Raw genomic sequence first — 18574 nt, 5'->3', positions numbered from 1 at the left:
TCATTTTATGCATGAACAATATGCTTATAAATTATAAAATACTAATGCACTCATTTAATACTTTAAACCCAATACTCTATATTTGTACAATTAACTGAAATGGATGTGAGGGTGATTTGTAGTTTGAAGCCATGTATCACATATTTTTAAACCTTAAATCTTGAATGGACTGTAGTCAAATTTACATCAACATCTAAATTTTTATTATGAACTAGAGGCAACAGTGATTTCAAATAATCTTCCCTATTTATAGAGACACAAATGCATTGCAGTCCCTACTATTTTCCCACCATATAGTTTTGTTTCTAGCCTTGTATAGCCTGTATTTGTTTTACTTATATCTTTTGGGGGACTTCAACTTGCCAGATGGAAATGCAGCTGGAAATGCAGCACAGCAGAGAGGAGGCAATCTAGAAGGTTCCTGGAGAGTGTAGAACTGCCTGACACAGCTGGTAAGTGACCCTACCAGTGGAGGTGCCCCATTAGTGGGTGCTGAATATGAGCCAGCTGAACATGAGCTAGCTGTGTGTCCAGGTGGCCATGGCCAATGGTATCCTGGCCTCTATCAGCAACAGTGTGACCAGCAGGACTAGGAAAGGGATTGTCCCCCTGTACTCAGCACTGGTGAGGCTGCACCTTGAATCTTGCATTTCGTTTTGGGCCACACACTGCAAGAAACACATGGAGGTGCTGGAGCCAGTCCAGAGAAGGGCAACAGAGCTGTGGAAGGGCTGAGGTACAAGTCTTATAGGAGAGGCTGAAGGAACTGGGATTGTTTAGTCTGGAGAAAAGAAGGCTCAGGAACAACTTCACTGCTCTCTACAACTACTGAAAAGAGTGAAGTGGGGGTTGATCAGTTCTGATTTGTCTCAAGTGAAAGGATGAGAGGAACTGGCATTAAGCCATGCAGGGTAGGTTCAGATTACATATTAGAAAAAAAACCAAACCACTGATAGAGAGGTTGGGTATTGGAGTAAGTTACCCAGGCAGGTGGTGGAGTCACCATCTCTGGAAGTATTCAAAAGACATCTGGATGTGGCACTTGGGGATACAGTTTAGGGGTGCTGGGTTGATGATTGGAGTAGTTGATTTTGAAGGTCTCTTCCAGCCTTGATGATTCTGTGATTCTGTGATCTGAGTGAGAAAAAATAGGCTAAAATGCACAGGATATTAATTACTCAAAAATAATAAAATTTTGTAATTATTAAAGGACATAGAAATTATATTTCTGCAGTTTATGGTAAAAATCACAATTGCAATACTAACTAATTGCAGGAACACTTGTTTAACAACCATTTTACTGTTGAGATATGCTAGAATCCAAGCATGAGAGGCTGCATTTCACAGTGAACCTGGCTGCTCTTGTACTTCAGCTGTGGAGGGACTTTCCAAAATGCAGTTCCCTGGAGCAGAAGGGAAGTGGAGCAAGTCTCTCCCCATCATCCTATCAAAAATACATCCATTTCTCTGCCCATCTCTCCAAGCTGTCAAGGTCCTTCTGAAGGGCTGCACAGCACTCTGGGTTATCAGCCACTCCTCCCAGCTTTGTGTTCACTGAACTTGCCGAGGAGGCATCTGCCCCTTCATTCAAAGCATTGATGGATAAGCTAAACAATACTTGGTTTGCTCCTTTCATACTGGTCCTGCTTTTCCCATCTTCTCACTTTTATACCTCTACCGAAAATCTCGTGTAACTAAGTACTTTTCTCATGCTGGAAGAATGGATGTGTTGGATGTGTTTGTTCGTTTGTTTGATTTAGTAGTTTGGCATAGATTTTTAATTCCTTGCAGCCTTGCAGGAGACATTTTCAGGGACTGTCTTTAGAATGAAAAGTTTAACTACTGTTCTTCTCTCCCTTAAGTCTGAATAAGGTCATTTGTTACCTTTTTCCTCACCCTGCTTGCCACGTTTTGTTCGTAAAGGCTTATGTGAGTGAGGTTTGTCTCCCAGAAGAAAGGGGAAGTGACTCCTCCTCAGAAGCAGCTGAGCAGGGTCAATAAAAGCAAACACCAGCCAACAGGAGGATCAGGCACAGGAAGGCATCAAGAAGGGAGCTTCCAGCTACAGCAGGAACTGAGATGGCTGAGAAGAACGGAAAACACATCAGGCCTAAGAAATGAGAAGAAGACCACAGGAGACCATTAAAGTACAGAACTGATGGAAATCAATCCTGGAAGAAAGGAGGTGCTTAGAAATGCAAAAAAAAATGCAGGGAGAAACTGGTTTGTTTCTACTGTTCTTGGACTTACATGGTTTTCTTCCTTGAGTTCACTGTAAGAAGGTTGATTGATCTGTTTTAAAGCTCTGATGAGATCAACACCCTTCCACACAAACTTACAGGAAGCAAGCTTGTTAATAAAATATATCTAAAAATACTGTAAAGAACTGACACAGTCCTATTCCAGATACTGGAATTTATAAACAAAAAGTCCACTTTGACTTTCCTAAAATATGAATTCAAGTCTATCAGGAAGTGACTATAATGCCAATAAATTCTATTATTGCCCAACAGTGGTTTCAACTGACACACATGATTTCAATAAAGTATTTAGAAGGAGATTTTTTGCCTGTTACCAAAATAATTAACTTCTGATTTATGAACTGACCAGTTTTACACAACACGAATGAATGCTGTTCGTCTTGAGTGAAGACTTTTCAGAACTTTAGGGGAAGCCCTTCTGCTATTAGTTTAAAAAATACATTAATGTGCTAAAGCAGACATTTTTTGTGCTCGTACATGGAAACAGCTAAAGTGGTTCTCTGAGGAGCTCGAGCTGTCTTTCAAAAATTTTGAACAAATCTTCACCTACAAAGCTAAATACCAATCTTTCTGAAACTAAAGAAAATCTAGGAGGTTTTAGACGAGATGTGAAAGACGCTTTCCCCTCTCCACCATTTTTTTTAGCATGCGGTCACCTGTAGAACGTTTTACAAAGATATTATTTAAAAAATGAGATGATTATTCCCTAATAGAACAAAGAAAAGAAATGCATGAAATAAAGAACTACTGTTCAGTGCTGTCTGAAGCTAAGGCTTCCTTACCATTCTTCTTCACAATAAACTTCATGTCAGGTTTTGTAACACAAGAAAAGTAGATGGCATCTTTGACATACACTAATTGTACAGAACCTCTACTTTTTGGCATCCTTTCAACATAGAAATACTTTTTATTAATATTCATTGAGATAGTTATCCTACATTTCTTTAAGTTTCTTATTTTTAGTTTCATAAGTAGTAGTGTTGACTTCTGGTTTGCTAAATTTTGTTAAATAATGAAGTATGTTGGCACATAAAAAGCTTGTGCCTAAAAAAAGATGAAGAACTGAACAGTAAGGTTCAGAGGGAGAACTGGAAACGTTTTTACTGAATATTTAAAAGGATACTATCTTTAGCTGTCTATATATAGCTTTTCAGCTTGCTTAAAAGCTTTTTTATTTAAGATTCTTGCTAACATTTAAACAAAGATAGAAAGGAGTATAAGACAAAAAAAGAGGCATTAAAAAAGGAAAGGAGCTCCACAGCCAAGATATTATATACATAAAATTATGAGATTAACATTATAATGGTGGTATAGTTTTCCAGATTTATTTTATTTTCACACAGTGAAAGGATTCACATTTTTACACTGGAGGCATTGAACTTAATTTTACAAATTGTGTTTTGTTTCTCAAAGTGCAGTTAGGATATTTCTGAGTCATAACAAAAATCAATAGGTACACATAGCTCAGATGAGCTATCATAACACAGCTTTTAAATGCACCCACACTGAAATTACTATAATTCAAAATCCAATACTTTTGACTGAAAGTGTAGGTTTCAGCAGTTTTGTGTCATTGGACTGGACAGTCTTGTGCAACACGTTAAGTCAGAACACTGAGTGATAAGTTCTGAAGACATATGTAGGTTCTGAAAGTCAACGCCATTTATATATTTCTTTCGTATTAGCTAGTGCCATCGACTCATAGTTTTTTGACTACATTCACTGATAAACAAGCAGTTTAATCTTAAGCAATTTAAAAAAATGCTTTCTGAGAAATTCTACACGACTCTTCGTGAAAGTAAACCCCAGAGAACAGGCAAATAACTAAAACAACATGGAGAGGAATAACAATTCAATTATATAATTATGAGAAATATTCAATACAATGACCCACTTGCCTGCTCACACTACTTCAACTTGTCAGTGGAGTTAGCTGAATCATTATTTTAGCCATTTTTTTCCTTTTCAAAAGCCTTCTTCTAAGGATTCAGTGGTTTGGCAAATTCATCTGTATGCTGAATTATGTGTCTCCATGTAAGGGACCTCTCAATAAAGAACTTCATTTAATACTCTTAAGATAAAAGGCAGAAATCCAAACCCCATTTCATTTCTAATAAGCATTAAATGTAAAAGTAATGTATTTTCTAATTAAATAATCAAAAGGATATTGAAAAATTTGGGACTTCTATGCCAGTAGTTGCTAAAGAGAAGAAAAATCCTTCAAGTTCACCTCACTTATGTAAGGTACAGGTTGGAAACACATGAAATCCTCTGTGATGTCAAAGGGCAATCATACCTCACTATTTCTCTAACTAGTTTTCTCTGAAATAATTACTACTTGAATAGAAAATTTTATTCTGTGCTGTATGAGAAAACCCATCATGCAGGGAAAAAATAACCAAAACCAAAGAAAAAAGCAATAGATGAGGTCTCCTTATTATGACTTCTAGAGACCTGGTCAACCCAGTGCCAACTTCCATGGAAGTTTTATCATTCAGACCAATAGCAAAAAATAGATCATTCAGTTAAAATTTAAGTGGAGATATATTAATTGCCTGCAAGTATAATAGTGCATCCAGTTGCAAAATAACTAGGTGATGTACATGAGCATCAGTACTTTTTGCATCATTGTATACTGTAAAGGCATTGGCATGAATTTAGGATAGCTTCGTCTTTTTGCCTGCAGTGAAGTCACAGTGTCTAACTTAGGCTGTCTAGAAGAAATACTGAAAAAACGTTCACATCTTTATTTGTTTGAAGAATTACAGGAGAAATTACTTAAGATTATTTTTTAAAGTTCTTTAAAATCTATGGTCAGCTTGTCCCTGCTGTTTAGTCTGTTCTGACAGTTGCTTTTGTAATGAAGAAACTAAATTGTACAAAGATAAGAATCCCAGGGAGCCTTAGAATAAATGAAAATATTTTCATGTTCGTTCAAATGTCATAAGTGTTAAACTTTATCTTAAATTCTTTATAGACTGTTGCTACTAGCAATGAAGATAACATTAGAATACTGAGAATTTTATTTTTTCATATCTATTTTAGTTGTATTAGTGGACTAGAAGTTAGATCTTTAGGTTAAAAAAAAAAAAACAAAAAACAAAAACAAGGGGGTTTAGGTGCAGATAAAGTGTATGTTTCCTCCAACTTTTTTGATATAAATTTTACTTAAGGTAGTGTTTCATTCTTTCTCCTCTAATACAAAGTTTCTACTGTAGGTTTAACGAGCAACATATTTTAAAGTACACATATAAGCAAACGAACATTTTTTCTGAGTCAATTATACTGTACGGGAGCTAAAAAATTATGAATAATGAATCAGGGCAATAATGAATAACCTTCCTTAATTTCTTATAAATCTATCCTATATCTAAATCCATTTTATTTTGAATAATACAAGGGACAAAAATATACTCCTCTAAGCTTTTGACAGATTTGAATTGCCAGGGCTATCATTTTATTTGCTTGCTGCAACAATCCAGAATATCTGCTCTAAGAAAGTTGTCTGAAACCTAAATTGTTGTTTTGTCATATTTTGAATTTGCCTGACACTCAGCGTGACCAGTTTATATTTAAGTTGTATTTCTTACCTTATTTTTACCCCATTGTGGATGGTGCAGAACCCTGCAGTTGGTGTGGGTACCCATCAAATAACAAAAGAATGTGTTAAGTAAAGGATTCTCCTGGCAGGCTGTGGACATATACAAACAATAGAAAAAGGAGGAAAATGTAGGTGTCTAGCATTGGGCTGGAAGAGTTTATTTTGGTCCAATAGCTGGAGCAAATGTCACAAGGTTTTTAAATCTTTTTACAGAAGGAAGGAACTACACATCTTGGGGTCTTCACTCTATTTCAATCTAGAGTTTTTTCCCATACCCTGTTTCCTTGATTCGATTGTCCATCATAAAGAGAAAAAGACAAAGAGTAGAGGAGATGGGTATTAAGATCCTTCACCTTGCTGCCATGCATATGGAAGTTCCACTTGTTTGCCCATCCTACAGTTTCCAGTGGTAATGCATTTCTGATCATGTAGAAGAGTAAGAATTCCTGATACCATCGGTTACTTTCATAAACAAACCCCACTAATATTGCAATTAAAATAGCATTTATTCTGGTGAATTCCCCATGATACTTGATACCATTTCACTTGCCTCACCCTTATAGGGGTCCATTCAACTTGACTTTTGCTGTAGCACAATAGAGAAAGTGAAGAACTGAAAGAAAGGGAGGATGAATTGAAGTCATCTGGGTCTGTGATAATGACACAGTGGAATACACTCTAAAAATCATCAAACTGATAAGGTGGGAATGAATATGATAATCATCTGTGCCTTCTCACCTTTTCTAAGGAACTTGGGGCAACGAAAAAGAAGGGAAAAGAGGGGAAAACATGGAGGAAAAAGGCTTCTGTCAGAAACAAAATATTTTGGGTTGTAAGTCAGTGAGCAGAGAAAAAACATGGTGATGGAATAAATATGAAAAGGGAAAAAAGGAAGAATAGAGAAATAGAGAATGGATAGAGGAGGGGAGAGTAAACACACGTGTGTAACTACATATAATTGATTTTTTCTATAATGCTATTTTCCACTTTCTTGGCAGGTGTCTTACCACAGCTGATTTTAAGCAAAAGAACTGGGAAGACTATTTTACGAACTCATTTAACTAGCTTTGCTGTCTACTGAGAACTCTAGTTAGCTATGGGATTGGCTGAATGACCAGCTACACAGTTATTAGTCATAACAGAAAGAAAATGAAATCTTTTGTCCTCTTGAGAGTTTTTTAACTTCTTTTTCATCCCATGAATAATTCTGGACAAATTCAGCCACAAAATCCTGTTACATAAAAGTGTGACTTTCAAAGAGATTCAGGAAAGTGATTTTGTGTTTGCAATGTTTTATCCAGTATAGAAGCCTTTCCTGTCAGGCTCTCCTGTCAGTTATGTGGTTGCAATTTCACTCTCCTGTTTTCTCCTACTTGTTTTCTCAAAATACACATTAGAATTTGTAAGGGAATTGACTGCATCTTCACATTTTCTAGCATCAGTCCTGACAGATCTGTGAGATTTTGTACAGACACAAAACATAATTATATCTCATAAGCATCCAGCTCTGCCTTTTCCAACTTTCAAACTGTATTACTAGTTTTATTTATCTGAGCTCTGATATTACTGTGAACAGTATAGGTTTTGCCTTTCCATATATTTCCAGTCTATAGTGCAAATACAGTTGAAGGAGAGAGAGAATTCTTACACTGATTTTACTGTGATGCAGTTCAGTAGCGTGATCCTCTGACATCAGCAGTATTGTTATTCTAATCGGTTTCATACAGCTTGCTGAACCTCAGTGTTCTGTAACATCTAGGCAATACCTTGTTGGAGAACAGGCTGTCCACAGGATTTTTTTCCTCCCAAATGAATCATAGAAATTAGAGATAGAAAAGATCAAGTCAGAAGTGGTAATATAATTCCCTTCTGTAAAAGTGGATAAGTTATTCAGGCAAATCTATTTGATCCCTGAAATATTGTCATCATGATCGAAGAAGCTGATATTCAAAGGGGATAGATGTTCTGACCTTGAAAACACACCCACCCAGTGAACTGTAGAAAGAACAGGCCAGGCAGATACCAGAGCCAAAACCAGGGTCACAGAACTTAAGACATCCACCATCTGCCTGCCTTGCTCTCTAACTTTCACCTGCAAGACAACAGGATTTGTTGATTCACTTCAATGTCTGTACAAGCCTTCTTGATATTTTATGTTATGCCTTAGTTCACTCTTGGCTGGGAAACAAGAGTCACTTTTATCTTTTATTTCTATATTTTAAAACTATAAAGCCTCGTGACAGTGCCAGTTTAATACAATCTTGTTACCAAAGTAAATATGTATTAGCTGCAATAAAATTTTAGACATTTCTGTAAAAGAACAGAAGTCTTGTTCAATTTGCTGCTGCTTCTAAAGCAAAATATCTTGGACATGAACCTACTATGTAAAATCTCAAAGCAAAATATTTCATGCCACTGCATAATGTAACAGAAAGATGAGAGTATCCTGAGGTGCACTGTAGCTCTGAGAGCTATTTAAAGTACTTTTTAAAATGGCATTTCCTAAAAGTTGTTAAAAAAGACCCAAACCCTGACCACTTTTAGATTTTTTTAAGTTCAGTTTCACAAAAGATCTTCAGTCAATGTCAACTCCTGTCTAGTCCTGTTAGGTGCCTAAATGAGCAATGGTTGTCTAGGCCTTTTCCTTAGTGCTGCTTTCCTCGGGTGCTTTATATTTCATGTCACGTAAATTCATCCAGTAGATAGTGCTACTCTTCTTGGCATACCCAGACATACCTCAGTCTTTTCAGTACTGAGATACTCAATATCCCATGCACCTCCTAAATCTGCTGCATAGTACAAACTAAGTATGCCTCTCATGTGAGAGGTCCAATATAAGAGATATTTTCAAAGCAGCCCTGGCATGTCATAAAAAACTGCCAGAGGCAAGGAACATCCCCAAGTCTGTAGCACTTATCCAGCATATGGATTCAATTCCCTTCTGTGCTTGACAGTAAACTCCACTTTCCTCTCAGGACTGAATAGCCAAAAATAGCACCAACAAATATTTTTAGACTGTAAGAAGGAGAGCAGTAGCTTTCTCACTCACATAGGAATGCAGAAAAAGATGGTAGGTGATAAAACCACAGAAAATGGTATGTTGTTTGGGATATCTGAAAACTACTCAATCTTATCTTCATACTCTTTGGCAACAGTCAACTTGGACCTGATACCCAACCATTCCTTTGTTCTGAATACTACATAATTTGCCACTGCCATTTTCTGCCAATTACTCTTTCATGCATCTGATTTTCTTGGCCAGAAGATGGCATAGGCATTTCAAATTTATTTGTTGCTGCAGCTTCGCTGGGAGATTCTCTGTGATGATTAATCTAAATACAGTATAGCATTTTCTTTTCTGAATGCATCAGTAATCTTTCATTTATGCTATGCTGATTATGTAAATTTTTCTTCAACTTTCAGCACAGTGAAACAAAACATTACAATATGCATTATTCTGATAGCTCTTTAACAAATCTATTCTTCAATATCTCTCTAATATACTGTTATGTAGTTCTCCAGCTATCCAGACCTGTAAGATTGAGGACCCTGAATTTCCATTAACTGGAGTTAAATGTTGAGGTTACATAGTTCATTTTGGTATCTGAACTTACCTGACACTAAGTATTTCTATTTTAGTAAGATTGTAAATGATTTTAAACCTCAAATATTTAATACTCTCCTCAGTGTTAACAAGCTACCTGCCTATCATCATTAATTCTATAGGCAGTGGCAATGTCTTTAATTGCCCTGTTGGTTTCATTAGTGTCCCAACTAGATGATAGAAGGTCTGAAAGTCCCTTTTATGATGTGACAGAAGTGTACATTTGAATGAGGTTTTATGAAAATGACAAAGTAATACAAGGTCTTTTCTCAGCTTAAAAGGAAAGAGAAAGGTTTTCTTACGTATGCTTAAAGCTAAAAGGTTGACTATGGGCTTTAAACCATTCACATTTCCCTGCATCACCTCCGGCAACATCAGGGTTAACTTGCTAATGAGAACCAAAACCCAGAGTCCCATCATGGTATTCAAATTTAATGTGCACGTGGACTTCTTCAGTCAGGACAGGTTTATAAATAGTGCCTTTAGTTTAAAAATAGACTTTTCAGATCTAGAGGAGTTGATACTATGATCTGTAAAGTGAATGAAGCTCCCAGGAGTAACTAGAGCTTATGTAATATTTATTCCTACATTTTTGCTCAGCTGTTTTGGGCCATTTTGATGCTGAGCTGCAAGGACTGTTAGTTTCTTAGATATTTCAAATCTTTCTTCAGTGAAGCTGGGGCTGCCTGCATGCTAGGTAACCTTACTTGACTTTGGGATTTTGCCTAAGAAGCCATGGTTATTGTCCCCAGTTACAACTATTTTAATTTAGCAATTTTTGTTGTGCATGACCTCCAGGGAAACCCAAACTGCGCTGCTACGTACAGCAACTTTCCAATATTAATTTAATGCTCGAAAAATTATGAAATTATCTTTTTCTTGAAACACTGTCAATCTCCCAGGTAGAAGAAACACTGAGTAGAGCTAAGATCTGTCTCTGGATACACGTACAAGAAAATTTTATTAAATTTGTATTAGGTACTCACAAAAACAGCTTTCACTCCTTGATTTTGTAGTTGTTTATGATGTTTTACAAGTGAAATATTGGTGCTAATGGAACAACATTCAGAGCAAAAATGTTCATGGAATATGAAACAAATCTAGCTTTAGTATTTGTCATTGGGACACCATTTTATGCATAGAAACATCATTAAATAAGCAGAGGCCTGACAAAATGCCTTTCTAAGGAAGAAGTTCATCTCTCTGATGCTGCACCCAGTTATGAGGTATCACATGTAAAGTTTCTGATGCTGAAGGCATTCACTGGTGAGCACCTGTCATACTCTTGTTTTCAGCTAGGAGCATAAACTCTCAAATTAACATCCTTATCAAGGGCTAGATTAATCAGAAAGATTTCATAATGCCAAAAAATTCTGTAAGCTATCCTTGAGGAAAATCAGTAGAAAAATTAGAATGATCAGAAACCAGTGCTTAAAAGAGTAAATAAATTTTTTTGTTCCATTAGATGTATAAAATCTGTGTACATAACAAACTTGGCAGTATGATATTTGAATACCGCTTGATGTCTACAAAACATGATTCATTTATAGGAAAGCATCCTGTTAATTAAGGCTAGCTATGAGACAATTGGAAATGACTGTTAACATATCTGGCAGTATCTTACAAGTAGTGAAAAGACAGTAGATAAGAATGAATGCATCTGATCATTAGAAACTAGGTTTGGTCTTGTAAAAATTAGCAACGTTGGACCAATTACACAGTCCTCTTCCTTTAAAGATATACTCAGCAAGTTGCCATTAGAGGTCTGAGTCAATGGCCACTGAAACAAAATCCTTGTATGTGACTTCAATGACTGCTGCACATACTGTTTAGTCTTATCTATAAAAGATAAAGCAACTCCATTTAGCATAAAGACTAAACCTCCCTTACCTAAAATTGTTCCAGTCTGAAGCACTAATGGAAATGTGATGGTATGTGTTTCAAAATATAGCTGTGTGATGAAAACACGATGGCTTGTGGAAAGCATTTGTTGTAAGAAGCCAAAGCATTATTTATGCAGGAAAAGCTTTGAAATAGGTGAACAAAATAGTGACTTGGCAGCCAGTATTAAAAGGTATAGAGTATCTTGGGAAAAAAAGGAGGAGAAAAAGTAGCCTTACTGATCCTGCCAGCAATATGAGATCTCTAAAATTCACTCAGATTTTCTGAGTACCAAATATTCTAGCTGGAATTCCCCTAATGCTTTAAAACACTGGTTTTTTGTTCCATACATAAGCTGCTTCCCTCTTTTACAGTAGGTTATTTTACCCAGACTAAACATTTCAGGAGAGTAAAAGTACTTCACAGTCTTAACACTCAAGAAAAGAATGCTGTAGACCACATTTCCCTCAGTTCTCCAAAAATTTTCAGAAGAATTAGTCATTTTTGACCTGCTGGCAAAGTGTTCAGCCCTCCATTCTAAGTCTATGGCAGGCATTCAGCACCACCTAGTCTATGTAACTTTAATCTTTTTCCATTAATATTCTGCACATATTTAAGTTGCTAGAAATTTCTGGAAACTTTCTAATTATCATTCAAGACATACTTAGCACTAAATCTAGGGAATAACAACCCACACAGTAACTTGTATATGCTCTGCAAATACAGGTTGCTACTGATACAACTACATCATGTAGTTCTTATTGAGGCTCTTGTATTCATTTTGATATCTTGGCAATCTCATAAGCATTTATTTTAATTATCTGTCAGGGTCACAATTTTTACACTCAGTTAATGTTGTATTGTGCTCTTGGAAAAGTCATATTGTCTGGGAAAACACTTTTTCATTTTCTGTTGCTTTAATGCAGCTTTATATTCAGCAGGTAGATTTGATATTGTTATGTCTTTACTGAGCAGAAAGGCTTCTTTTCCAGTAAGGGTGGTGAAAATATTTAGTGGAACATTGCTTTAGACAGCATCTAAAAACATAACCTGCTCAAGTTGGTTACCAGTAGATTATCTTTCTTCCACATACATCCATTGCACAACATTTGCTTAAATTTATTAAAGCTTATTTGGCTTATGTCAAAGTCAAGAAATTCAACCTCTGCCTTCTCAGTTCAGCCAGCTGGTGTTAATGCATAATAATGTATTCTTTAGGTACAAAAATCACATTTTTTCACAGTAACGTGATCTTACTCTCTAAGGAGGATGAATACTTTTTCTTCGAGGAAGATTATTCAAGATTTTGATTTTGTGGCCTTTTTAAAGTTTCAGTATAGAGCTTCAGGCTTCATTTATAGCATTCTGTTCAAACCTAACTTTGAAGATAAAAAATTAACCCCTTGCTATATATATTTTTATGGTACTCACCTCTAAAATAGAAAGTGTTCTACAAACATAAGTGTTTAATTTCACCATATGCCATTAAAATATAGGAATTTCTTAAATTAGCAATATTTGCCAGTGATTGTGGTACCTAAAGCTAGGATCATTTTTTAAAATTGTTTATTATATAACATATGAAAGCTCAACTTCATTTCAGATCCAGCTTCAGGGTCTGAAACAACAAACCTCAAAATATACAACAAACATACTAATGCCAAAAATTTTTTTACTTGAATTTTCTATTCTGTCTTAGCAAGAAAATTTCCATCCTTATAAGCAAAATGTATCTGAACTCAAGTTTTAAGATAACCCTTCCTGAAAGGCAAATTAAGAGTCCTCTCTGCAAACAGGTATCTGGTTTCCGAGCAGCTTCCAGCCCCAACGCTTTATTCATTCAGCTGACATGCTAACCATGAGCTGGCAGCTTGGGACTTGATTTCCAAACTCATGCTTTCTTCTTTTTTTTTTTTTAAGACAGGCTACTAGGATATCCTGCTAGCCTCCTGCTAGCCTCCAATTTTCACATGAAACAGCTTGTGTTTCCAAGAGTTTCAGTTTGTCACTCTACAGCAGCCAGTTGAAAAAAGCTGGAGCAACCATGATGCATGAGTTTATGGAAGCCTGAAATTTGATTGATTCAGAGACAGAGTGCCTACTCTTCCTAGACTCATTTTTTTCCAAAGCTAAAATGATTCAGATAAATATATGCCATCTGTCACCTTTCAATACGACACCTTTTAAAAGAGAAAAAACCCTTTTAATTTTTTTCCTTATTATTTGGCTAAAGTGGGTAAATAATGACAATATTAGCAATAATAATGATGAGCAGCAGCAGAAGTTTTAGTGGATAGCAGAGAAAGAAATTTAGGATGGACAGTCTCCAGCTAAGCAGTAAGTTAATAAGCCAATATAAATAGAATTCTTCCAAGTATTACATTTTAATAAGCGTCTGGAGTTTGTATGTTACCATTTCATCAATCCTGCAATATTCTGGACAGGGGAAAAAACCTGCCAACAGCACCTTTTCATTTACTTTCCTCTTCTTGATTCATCACATAAACAAAGAGCTCTAAGTTCCATACAGTCTCTTGTTCTTGTATCAGTTGCCACTACATCAAGGATAGAATCTGAAAGCAGTGCTTTTTTTCTGTGTCATCTTCTGCTTAAAGGAGCTCTGATGTTTGTGCTGAAATGATCTGGAGTTCTGCCAAAGGCTTCCGGATAAGCATATTTCAGTCTGGCAGTGAATCCCCAGTACAAGACGAAACCACTACAGACACTATCACAAGAACGTTATTTATAAATCCATATACAAAACCTATGATAACTAGTGCAGCAGTCTTTTAATTAAGGCCATTTGTTCCAGCTGCCATTAGTATAAACATCAAATGTGGTACTTTGTGCATGTATCAAAATTTAAACACAACAGTGTAGGTAGCATCCGGAGAAAGATAATGTCTATGTTTTCCTCTGTCAGTATTTGCAGATTGAACATTTCTAACTGGACATTTAAAGCCTAAGATTGGTAAGAGACTATACATTTTAAGATATTTGAAATAATATATTAAAAAAATAATTTTGAAAATTTTAGCAGCTAAAATACCCTGTTGGTCCACAGATACTTTTGCCTTTCCTACTAACCTGTTATTACGTGTTTGTACTTTGTATGCTCAAAATAAATGCATAAAACAATTCACCAAGTGTGCCTTGGATTAATAATGAAATTGTACACCATCTAAAGATAATAATATATTTTATTACAGGTTGCAATAGAAGCTTGCATTTCACCTTCCATGAATAATCTCAGAATTCCAAAGCAGAATCTCAAACACACAAATGCCTATGTATCTATGCATTTGTACACCTACAAACGTGTATAGATAACATTTACAGCTTTCTGTACTTATGGACATGAATAACTAGAGCTTGACATGTAATAGTTATTTTAAAGATATGAATAAAAGTGACATCAATGTTTCTTGTGAGCTTCTTAGAAATTAGAAGGGTTGGGAGGCATTCAGATGCCTCATTTAAGGTTATCATTTAAGCAACCAAAAAAAGAAAATATAATCTCTTCTCAAAAAATGAATTATAAACATGATGGATTCCATTGTATTTTAAGAATATCATCTCCCTTTGTTAAAAAAGGAAGCAGCAGAATGTTTCATTGCTTAATTTTCCAGTTTGGAGGCAGAGAAAAATGGGGCATCAGTACTGTCTGGGAACTGTCTAGGTAATTGCTTGCCCAGCATCTTTTCTTTTACTGAAGAGCCTGTCTTCAGGAAAGACAACTACGTCTCTGTTCAACTAGACTTTTAGAAGTACTTGCTAGCAGATTCAAGGAGAGTAAAGTAAAAGTCATATTAAAGTCATGGGAGCTTGAAATATAAATGGGAGAAAAGAGATTTTAATTTCAGGACTGGAAAAGTTAACGGCTAATGTAATGAAAGAAATTTAAAGAAGATAAATGTGAATTTGGAAATCTAGTAGAAATATTATTTCTGCTGATTTTTCAAGAGAGACTATTTAAAACCAAAGCAAGCCTTACAGTTCTGAATATTTTAATTTTATATGAATTCTAAGTCTGCGTGATTGAAAGAATCCAAATAAATGACATGATAAAAATAATAGGTCACGGTAATTAAGCTTAAAGACAGTTTATCTTCAAAAGGTGCATCTTTAAGTTAAGCTACCTTTTTAAACTAAAAATGAGTGTCTTATTTCTGATATATGACAATGAATTTTGAGCTAGAAAGTAGAAACTAATTACATTTAAATTGTTCCACTGAGGCTGCTCATTAATATATCGAGAGCAGAAATGAGAGAAAAAAGCAAAAGAAAAACTAATACTTGCCTTTTTATATTTATTTTACAGGAAATGTGTTTGTTGTAAGCCTGGCAGTTGCAGACTTGATAGTAGCTATCTACCCTTATCCACTGGTCCTCACATCTGTGTTTCACAACGGATGGAAACTGGGATACCTACACTGCCAGATTAGTGGCTTCTTGATGGGCCTAAGTGTCATTGGATCAATCTTCAATATTACAGGCATCGCTATCAATCGGTACTGCTATATCTGCCACAGTCTCAAATACGACAAGCTGTACAGCGACAAGAATTCATTGTGCTATATTGTTCTTATATGGGTCCTAACATTTGTTGCTATCGTGCCCAACCTGTTTGTGGGATCGCTACAGTATGACCCCAGGATTTACTCATGTACATTTGCACAGTCTGTGAGCTCAGCATATACTATAGCAGTTGTGTTTTTCCACTTCCTGCTTCCCATAGCCATAGTTACTTTCTGTTACTTGCGAATATGGATCCTCGTTATTCAGGTAAGGCGAAGGGTTAAACCAGATAACAACCCTAGGCTGAAACCACACGACTTCAGAAACTTTGTAACCATGTTTGTGGTATTTGTACTGTTTGCAGTCTGCTGGGCTCCTTTGAACTTTATAGGCCTTGCTGTGGCTGTCAACCCAAAAACTGTAATCCCTAGGATTCCAGAGTGGTTGTTTGTATCTAGTTATTACATGGCATATTTCAACAGCTGCCTTAATGCTATAGTATATGGACTCCTGAACCAGAACTTCAGAAGAGAATACAAAAGAATTATTGTCACTTTCTGTACAGCAAAAGTTTTTTTCCAGGATAGTTCTAATGATGCAGGAGACAGAATGAGAAGTAAACCTTCTCCATTGATTACAAACAACAATCAAGTGAAGGTGGACTCTGTCTGAAAATGGGACTCCTACTATTACCACTCAACAGCATCCAAATAAAGCGTCCGTTTTATTAGATCTCCTGTTAAATATCATAGTAAAATATAACTTCTACACTGAAAGCACTTTGATCAAATTCCTTGCATGGTATTTGGGACCTTGTTACAGAGCCTTGACATACAGATCCTATAATACAATGGTATATCCCTTGTATAATGACATAATGATATCCTTGAGGGAATAAAAAGTTATAAATGACTAGTTTATTTTTTTAGGTGGAGATAAATACCTAGAAAGAGATTGAATCAGAAGTATCCATATTGCCTGGTGCAGTAAAACAAATCATAAAACTATTCCTGCCACTTTCCACATACTTTTTCTGGGCCAGGTTATGGTCCTGATTCTAAAACTTCTGAAAACTTCTTTTAAAAGATGAAATCAGACCTTTATGTACTATATTAGGAGATGTGAAGTGAAAAATCAAGGTAATTGAAAGTTCATTAGGATTTTTGATAAGTACTTCTATCTATATTTCTTTGCTACTAACATGGACACGAATATAATTTTTTTGGATATTAAACCTCACCAGCCCTCCTAGGAATGACATTCTCAATTGACTTCTCAATTTTAAAATAGCTTTTAGGAGAAGAAACATGCCTGAATGATTATCTTCAAAGCTCCAAGGGCAGGAGGATAAACAGCAAGGAAGGAAAAGAACCATGATTCATCAGCTCAAGCCATTTTAGCATGAAAAAGAGGTGTAGGAGGGTTGGGAAGAGAAATTTAAACGACCATTATTTCGGAAGAGATGGTAACTCCTGAAATCAGGAAGTGCCCCAAAGGAGTTTCTGGGGAAATACCTTCTAGAAACATAAGTGAGGAAGAACTGTTATATATCACTTGTTTACAAGACAGAATTCTTAATCTCTGTGAGAAGATTAATGCATTTAATAGGAGTAATAGTTGAGTATGACAGTTTTGTCTGGTTAGTGGAATCTTAAGGCCATGAAACCCTGGGAAATGAGACATATATACAGGATGAGTACTTAACATCTTTCTGAAACCAATCTCCTGAGAATAACCTGAGACTAGTGGTTATTTTTTAATCTGCCACAGATAGATTTTTCAAATTAATAATTAGGGCTTACCACAGCTATGAACACAGTGTAATAACCTAGAACAATTGGACCCCTTTAAATAAAGAAAAGAGAAGATACTACTTGTAACAGTGGTACAAAGAGGAACACGTGATTCTCAGGACTTTGCACAGACAGCAGGGACCTCTTCAGTGAGGGGAAGTACACTGTGAAGTGAGGAAGAATAGCTAGACAGGCTGTCTCCTGCAACAATGAATCTATCTAATGAAGTCCTCTGGCGGAGAAAAGCAATTCACAACAACAGAAGTCACCTTCAAATTGACCTTAAAAGGAAAGAGCATTTAGTTCTGGAAAGAACTCTCATACCTTTTAATGCTCAATTGTTTATACCTACAGTGACGTTCAAATACACTTGGGCTTTTCCAAGCCAATTGCAACAATGTCAGTGGGATTAGGAGCTTCTGAATAACTGTCAAACTTTTGTTAGTCTATGTTAAAATGTGAATTTTACTTAAACAGTTATTTGAAGATATTATTTACTGTACTGGAGATTTTCTTGAGCTTATATGTCTTAGAAAACAACAGTCATTCTGTCATAGAACTTCTTACAGTGCACATAAATCTAACAGCATTTCATCTTTCTTGGCTCATAGATTATTGTACTCTTGGTTTACTAATGAACTAAAATGGAATGGATTCATATTTACTTGAAAGCCTCACTGACACTTCATCATCTGACCAGTTTCTTACCTTAAAAACAGGTGCCTCATGTCAAGATAACAACAGAACTAAATGAACAACATTGTAAAACCTTGGATATGAACTAGCAAGTCAATGCATTGCTGAGGTGCTTGACTCATCTTTGTTTACATTTTCCAGTCAGAACCACTGTGTAAATAACCAGCTCTCTTCTATTGTGGTATCATCATATGATATGATACAACATGATTTACAGCAT

General features: G+C 35.8%; 1 protein-coding gene across 1 annotated transcript in view; it reads left to right on the top strand.

The window, feature by feature from the left end:
* The window catches only part of MTNR1A (melatonin receptor 1A), a 53013-nt gene extending 36141 nt beyond the window's left edge, over positions 1-16872 (top strand). The window contains exon 2 of the mRNA XM_039551326.1: positions 15669-16872. Coding sequence (XP_039407260.1) covers positions 15669-16537 — 869 coding nt within the window. The 3' untranslated portion in view covers positions 16538-16872. The remainder of the gene's footprint in view (positions 1-15668) is intronic.
* The last annotated feature ends 1702 nt before the right edge of the window (positions 16873-18574 follow it).

The sequence above is a fragment of the Corvus cornix genome, chromosome 4, assembly GCF_000738735.6.
Source record: "Corvus cornix cornix isolate S_Up_H32 chromosome 4, ASM73873v5, whole genome shotgun sequence".
NCBI classification, from domain to species: Eukaryota; Metazoa; Chordata; class Aves; order Passeriformes; family Corvidae; genus Corvus; species Corvus cornix.
Note: the sequence above shows the minus strand (reverse complement) of the source record. Positions and strands in the feature narration are given on the sequence as shown.